This window comes from Crocuta crocuta, unplaced genomic scaffold (assembly GCF_008692635.1).
Source record: "Crocuta crocuta isolate KB4526 unplaced genomic scaffold, BGI_CrCroc_1.0 scaffold541, whole genome shotgun sequence".
In the NCBI taxonomy this organism is placed as follows: Eukaryota; Metazoa; Chordata; class Mammalia; order Carnivora; family Hyaenidae; genus Crocuta; species Crocuta crocuta.
The window spans coordinates 1,071,007-1,078,741 of record NW_027531901.1 but is presented as its reverse complement, the minus strand read 5'-3'; the positions used below and the strand labels follow the sequence as shown (position 1 = coordinate 1,078,741).

General features: G+C 51.6%; 1 protein-coding gene across 1 annotated transcript in view; it reads right to left on the bottom strand.

Moving 5' to 3' along the window:
• Positions 1–728: 728 nt before the first annotated feature.
• XYLB (xylulokinase) overlaps positions 729–7,735 on the bottom strand; it is a 39,550-nt gene continuing 32,543 nt past the window's right edge. Inside the window, exons 13-15 of the mRNA XM_077773985.1 lie at positions 4,522–4,580; positions 3,467–3,554; positions 729–962 (exon numbers count right to left, since the gene is read on the bottom strand). Coding sequence (XP_077630111.1) covers positions 823–962; positions 3,467–3,554; positions 4,522–4,580 — 287 coding nt within the window. The 3' untranslated portion in view covers positions 729–822. The remainder of the gene's footprint in view (positions 963–3,466; positions 3,555–4,521; positions 4,581–7,735) is intronic.

Sequence of the window (7,735 nt, the reverse complement as noted above, 5' to 3'; positions counted from 1 at the left end):
GGGCCCTGTGGCTCCCCTCCTCCCTCTGTGCCCCCCTGCCTGGCTTCCCCTCCACACGTGTCCGCCCCACGAGTGCCTCCAATAAATCTCCTGCACCCTAACCAGCGCCTCGCAGGGTCCACTTTCCGGAGAACCCGACCCGTGAGGAGCGGCGCCTGCCTTCACGGGGCTCCCCCAGGCTGGGTAACTGCACGCTTGTCTGGATCCAGACTTCAGACCACACCACAACACAGCACATCCTGTGCTTAAGTGGGCGGCTTCCTTCCAGTGGGGTCTGTATGCGGTGAGATGGAAGGGCCCATCCTGAGGCCGAGGACCCGGGGAAGACACGCCCAGCAATCTACGTGCCCCTGGGGCTGTACGCTCAGCACAGTGGCTCAGCACAGTGAGCAAATCTCAGCTGACAACCCGGCATCTCTTGCTGCTTCCTTAACAATGAAAGACACAAACGTGGGATTTCCCCTTTAGTTGAGCACGTCAACTTTAACATTAAGTGACAGAGCAAAACTTACCTTTTGGCAAAAAGAACCTACAGTTGACCTTGAACATTGTGGCTTTGAGTGGTGCAGGTCCACTCATAGGTGAGTTTTTCCAACACGGTAGACTGTAAATGTATTTTGCTTATTATCTTCTTAACATCTTCTCTCTAGCTTGACTTACCGTAATAATACAGCATATAACACACAGGCTACACTAAACGTGTGTTAACTGACCACGTGTTATCACTCAGGCCTCGCTCAGGTCAACAGGAGGCTCTTAGGAGCGAATGTGCATTTTCATCTCTGCAAGAGGCCTGGCGCCGCCAACCCGGGCTGTCCTGGGCTACCACACCGCAAAGGCTACGTCCGAATTCTGACGGTCTCTCACCTGAGAAGCTCCCGGGGTGGGGGCAGCAGCTAACCTGGGAGGCGGGGCTAACTTCACCACCTCTGAAAAGGGCACGTCCGTTCCAGCTGCGAGGCCTGGAAGGAAAATTCAGTGCACGTTGTAAATGAAGAAGTTAACGGAAAATAGCATCTTCTCTCTGGGGTGACAGAATGTTCTAAAACTAGATTATGGGGATGGCAGCACAATTCAGTCAACTGACTAAAAATCGCTGAGCTGTGCACTCAAAATTGGGTGACTTTCATGTCATATAAATTGTGCCTTCACAAAACTGTTTAAAAAAGGGGAGAAGAGATGAGCCTGGGGGGCTCAGTAGGTTAAGCGTCCAACTTTGGCTCAGGTGAGGATCTCACAGTTTGTGAGTTCGAGCCCCGTGTCAGGCTCTGTGCTGACAGCTCAGAGCCTGGAGCCTGATTTGGATTCTGAGTCTCCCTCTCTCTGTCCCTCTTGACCTTGACTCGGTCTCTCTCTCAAAAATAAACATTTTTTATTTCTTTATTTTATTTTAGTTTTAACATTTATTCAGTTTTGAGAGACAGAGCATGAGTGGGGAAGGGGCAGAGAGACAGGGGGACACAGAATCTGAAACAGGCTCTGAGCCGTCAGCACAGAGCTTGATGTGGGGCTTGAACCCACAAACTGTGAGATCACGACCTGAGCTGAAGTCCGATGCTTAACCGACTGAGCCACCCAGGCGCCCCTAATAAACATTTTTTAAAAANACCCAGCCCAGGCTGCGTACAGTTCCTCCTGCCTCAGGGCCTTTTCCTTGACCTTCCTGTGAGGTGTTCCTGCCTCCTCTCTTCACGGCTGCTCCTCAGATAAGCCGCAGCCGCAGCCAAAACCGTCACTTGTTTGGAGGCTCCCGAGCCCCCCAGCCCACAGTCCCGGCTGCCGTGCACAGAGCTTCGCCTACACGTCTCAGGTCCCTCCCTTGCTGAGCCCGAGCTCTGCGAGGCCAGGGACTGGGTTTCCACCGGAGCCCTGCTGCCTGGCACACCCCTGCATACCCGAAGCACTCAATAAATGCTCACCACGTAAATGAGTGCAGGGCTGAAAAGAGAAAAGGTTGCCCTAGGTGGGCAAGAAAAGCGAGGAATTTCTAGGGAATTTAAGGAGTGGTTTCAGACCGGCGGGGAAGTCAGGGCCGCCAGAGGTGAGGGAGGACCCGCTGAGCACGAGGCCCGGGTCCCAGCCAGACGCGAGGCAGCCCAGCTCAGAGCGGCGGGGGGCGGGGGCCAGCAGAGGACCGAGCGGAAGACACTGGCCGCCTCCCCACTCGTCCAGAGATCAGCTACGGGCGAGGTTCACCCCGGATGCGGCTGGGGAAACGGGCCCGAAGTGGCTGACGCACCTCGGGGTGAGGGCTGCCGTGCTGGGACTCAGCTCGGGCTTTGGGGGCGCGAGTGGGGCAGCAGCCCGGCGACGTCTGGCCACAAAACGGGCACCGGAAAGGAAAAATGAGAAAGAAACACGGTGCCGCGTAGCAATGGGGTCCCCGAAGGGCAGCTCCTCTCCCCCTTCAGCAGCGGGACGAGCGGGAAGCAGGCCCCAGGCTTCTCGTGGGCGACACTGAAGGCCGAAAGACTACGGAACAGGATTTTCAAGGTGCTGAGGAGCATTTTGAAACTGGGGCCTCTGCCCGCCAAGGTAGCGCCTTTCGGAGAGCGGGAAAGTCCGTGCTGGGCACGTTAGGCCTCCGAAACGATCGCCTACTGAATTCCTTCTTAAACTTACCTAGGTTGCACATTCCAACAGAACTATCAAGGAAGAGAAAAAGAAGAAAGAAATTGCAGGGAATTAGAGAGAGAGAGAAATCCAAAGAGAAGTGCAAATTAAAGCCAACGTGAAAAGTTTAATTAAAACCCTGGCGTGNGGGGTATGGGGGGGGGGAGGGTGGACAGCGTGGAGAGGGCGGGAAGAGTAAGAGGTTTACTATTAAGAGAAGGATCTGGTCCCTGACTAATTCTCGAGGTTGATAGAAAAACGTCAGTTTAAAAAGGTGTGTTATAAAGTTAAGAGTAAATGCACGAAGAGCGGCACGGCTGGAGGGAAGAGAGCCCCTGAGGCAGCAGTCCGAGCAGGCGGAGGACGGGGCGAATCTACCCGGGCCCCCGTGGGCGTGCGCGGCTCCCACAAGCACCCGCCCAGAGCGGGGAGCCCCTTCTTCGCCCCGAGGCCGCGGGCGAGAGGGCCCGCGGAGCTGTCCAGGCTGCTGCTCGGCTCGGCCCTGACACCTCCTCTTTGTCTCCACTTCCTGCGTTTGCTGAGAATACGGCTCTGGACTTCATCCACTCTCCTGGCCACCGGCTGTCGAGACCCGTGCCCCTGTGCCCTCAAGCATGTCCCACGTCCTTTCCCAATGTCCCTGTGCTGAACCTGACTGTGACCAAGCTCATTCAGTTAGGAACCTACTTTTCTTTCCCCACTTTAAGTACAGAATAAAGGAAGAAAAGGCTGGGGGGCTGGTTCCCACCTGCCAGGAGGGAGAAGAGTGAAACTAAAGCCCTGACGCCCGAAGGACCGGCCCGGCCGGTGCCCCAGCTCTTCCAGAAGCCCTGTTCCCCGTCCATCGCCCTACCGTGGAAAGCTCGGTAGGCAGAGCCCAGGCAGGCAGAGTTGGCAGTGTCGATGACATACACCGGGGCGCCAAACACGTCCGCAAGTACCTGGAAATGACAGAGGTTCTTGTCATTGCTAAGTTCTTCCTCAGAGGGAAGACGGACATTTTGGCATGCATTTTCTTTCTTTCTTTTTAATTTTTGAGACAGAAAGACAGGGGGAGGGAAGGAGGGAGGGGAGACAGAGAATGAGCAGGGGAGGGGACGAGAGAGGAAGACACAGAATCCCAAGCAAGCTCCAGGCTCCGAGCTGTCAGTGCATGGCCTGAGGCGGGGCTCAAACTCACAAACCACAAGATGATGACCTGCGCTGAAGTCAGATGCTTAACCAACTGACTCACCCAGGCATCCCCCACCCCCCAACCCCCGCTTTTACGTTTATTTATATGAAAGAGAGAGAGAGTACAAGTGAGGGAGTGGCAGAGAGAGGGAGACCCAAAATCCAAAGCCACCCAGGTGCCCCACTGACATGCATTTTCTAGGCTCTCTTTCCTCATGTGTGTTCTGATGCCTTCCAGTCCACCTCTACTGCCTTAAAGGAAGTACAGTGGCCACACCACCTGGCAATAACAGGATCAGGATGACCTGGGGGGACATATCTAGTGGAGGGCCACAGCTCTCCAGATTGTCCCTGCACGATTTAACCATTTTATCAAAGATAAGAAGGAAGATTTAGGAAGTATGCTTAGCCAATGGTCAAGGTGGAGATGGCCGGGTATCAGACTAGTATCAACAAGCCCAAACAGGGGCGCCTGGGGGGCTCAGTAGGCTGGGCAGCTGACTTCGGCTCAGGTCATGACCTCACGGTTTGTGGGTTCGAGCCCCGTATCGGGCTCTGTGCTGACAGCTCAGAGCCTGGAGCCTGCTTCGTATTCTGTGTCTCCATCTCTCTCTGCCTCTCCCCCACTTGCACTCTGTTTCTCTCAAAAATGAATGAATGTTAAACAAATTAAAATAAAAAAGAAATAACTGACATGGAAGATGCCCATCTGTTCAGCTTGCTACCAGCACATACCTGTAAGATTTCTCTGTTGTGAGATGCCCCTCCAGTGGCCAAAATCTTCGTCTTGGGCACTGCAAGGAGAAAGAAAAAACTGAATGGCTGTAACAATCTCCCCCAGGCAAAAAGATTGTTTTCCAGAGTTTGTTAGCCAAGAAGAGCTGAGTTGGGCCAATGCCTCTTGTTTATCACATAAGACTCAAGGAGAGATCCAAACTGGCTCTGTGCATGCAGGCTTGTCACAAGTAAACGTTTTTTTTTCTTCTTAATTTTGAGAGATAGATAGAGAGAGAGAGAGAGTGAGAGAGAGAGAGAGAGAAAGAGAGAGAGAGAGAGAGAGAGAGAGAGAGAGAATCTTAAGTAGGCTCCATGCTCAGCACGGAGCCTAACTTGGGGCTCAATCCCACAACCCTGGGATCATGACATAAGCTGAAATCAAGAGTCAGATGCTCAACTGACTGAACCACACAGGCACCCTTAAGTTGCTAAGTCTTGGGGTGATTTGTTACACAGCAATAGATAACTAGCAGTAGGAACAAAACAAAGACTCATACTATCCAGCACACTGGTACACAGTACTAATTACATTAGCCATTCCTACAGGACAAAAATAAAAAAATAAATAAACAAATAAATGTTTCAGAATTGGAAAAAAGAGGGGTGCTTGGGTGGCTCAGTCAGAAGTGTCCGACTTCACCTCAGGTCATGATCTCAAGGTTTGTGACATTGAGCCCCATGTCTGGCTCTGTGCTGACAGATCAGAGCCTGGAGCCTCCTTCAGATTCTGTCTCCCCCTCTCTCTGCCCCTCCCCTGCTCATGCTCTGTCTCAGTCTCTCAAAAATAAATAAACATTAAAAAAATACAGAAAGAAATATTCAAGTATATTAAAAAAACATTCCATAGTCTTGGATGGGATTGAATTAACATTATAAACATGTTATTTTTGCAAATTAATCTATAAATTCATTGCAACCTAAATAAAAATTCCAACTGGAATTTTTAAAAATGTTTATTATTTATTTTTGAGAGAGACAGACAAAGCAAGAGCAGGGGAAGGGCAGAAAGAAAGGGAGACACAGAATTGAAGCAGCTCTAGGCTCCGAGCTGTCAGCACAGAGCCTGATGTCGGGCCCAAACCCTCAAACTGTTGAGATCATGACCTGTTCTGAAATCGGACACTTAACCAACTGAACCACCCAGGCGCCCCCACCTGGATTTTTTTAAAGGGCTGAGTCAATTTAGTATAAAATATTATGGGAAAAATAAAGACCTAAATATGGCTGAGACAACACTGACAAAAGACAAGTGAGGGGGCAAATCACTGTATCAAATATTAAGACATTTTTTGGGCTGAGCTGTGTTGCCTCAAAATTAATATGGTGAAGTCCTAACATTTGGTACCTTCCAATGTGACTGTTTTAGGGGAGCCTGAGTGGTTCAGTCAGTTGAGCGTCCGACTTCGGCTCAGGTCATGATCTTACTACTCGTGGGTTCGAGCCCCGCGTCGGGCTCTGTGCTGACAGCTCGGAGCCTGGAGCTGCTTCAGATTCTGTGTCTCCCTCTCTTTCTGCCTCTCCCCTGCTCACACTCTGTGTGTGTCTCTCTCTCTTAAAAATCAATAAACGTTAAAAAAAATTTTTTTAACAGGTAATTAAAATGAGACAGGGGAGGGGGCCCAAGATGGCAAAACAGCACGGAAGGACCTCTCTTGTCCCTGAAATGCAGCTAGACCGACACCAAACCGCTCTGCACACCTAGAAAACTGACTTGAGGATCAACACAACAATCTGCACAAGCTGAACACCGAACTCGGCAGGCACGTGGCACGGAGAGGTGGACTGGGGAAAAGAGACGCCATGGAGGGCAGGAGCGGTTTTGCTGCAGAGAGAGGATGGACACGCCGGGAGAGTACAGGAAAAGCACTTCCCCCAAAGCAGCTGGAGAGAAAGAGAAGGGGCGGAGATACCCGCAAGGGCACAGACATGAAAGGGAGAAGGCAGAGGTTTAAACACCACTAGTGACTCCAGAGGAGCACAGAGTCTGCAACTCCGCAGCGCGACAGCGGGTGGCGCTCTGGAGGGAGGGGTGAATCCCCAGGAGCAGGCAGTAAGGTCCGAGGGGTCCGAGGGCCACAGGGGCAGAGGCGGCTCCCCGCTGGGAGGACACTCAGTAGAGGTTGTGCGGCCTCCCCCACAGGCAGAGGTCCCAGCGGACCCTGGAGAACAGCCACAGCCACCGGTGCTGGAACAAGGACATTAAGGGTGCAGCCTGGTGCCAGATGCATGTTCCGTTTTACCATAATCCCTGAAACGCTCCTGCTATATAATCGCGCAAACGTTTTCTGAGGTGGGCTGACGCCCAGCTGCAGTCTCTGGGCATCTGCTGCAGCTCGGTGGCGTGGACGTTCCTGGGGGTGGGCCGGCACTCGGCCATTGCTCAGTGAGACTCTTCTCCGTAGGGTGGGAGTGGGTCAAAGCCACAGTCCCTCAGAAGTGAGGGGCTGGGAAACACAGCTCCATCTGAGATAAAACCCAGAGGGAGGTGCCACCTGGCAACCTGACGGCTTGGTCACAGACAGTGGAGACGCAAGAGTGGGCAGAAGCGAGAGACAAAGGATGGGTGCTAGACTATCAGCAAGAGCACAGAGTTCTGATACTAGAGACTGGGTAGCTGGGGGACGCCACTTTCACGTCGTTCATGCATAGGCATACACGCCTACAGACACCTCAGTGACCCACCACAGTAAACAAAGCAGGGCCACCTAGTGGAGAAAGGAGCTGTTACACCAAGCCCCACCCAACTGGGCCAACCGTGCTCTGGAGGACCAGCATGAGTCTCTCCGCCTGCTTAGTTTAGAGTATAAAGTGGTTCATGGTTTTACTTCTAGGGGATACTGGATGTAGTTTTAATCATATTTCATTCTGTTTGCTGATCCATCTATTCAATTTTTTTCATTTCTTATTTTTGAATACAGAAAGAGAAAAAATTTATTTTTATTTTCTTTTTTTAAATTTTTAATGTTTATTTATTTTTGAAGGAAAGAGAGATAGAGTGTGAGTGGGGAGGGGCAGAGAGAGAGGGAGACACAGAATCCGAAGCAGCTCCAGGCTCTGAACTGTCAGCACAGAGCCCGAGGCGGGACTCAAACTCATGAGTCAGTCACTTAATCAACTGAACCACCCAGGTGCCCCTAATTTTCTCTTTTTATAAAAAATATTTAAAAAAAAA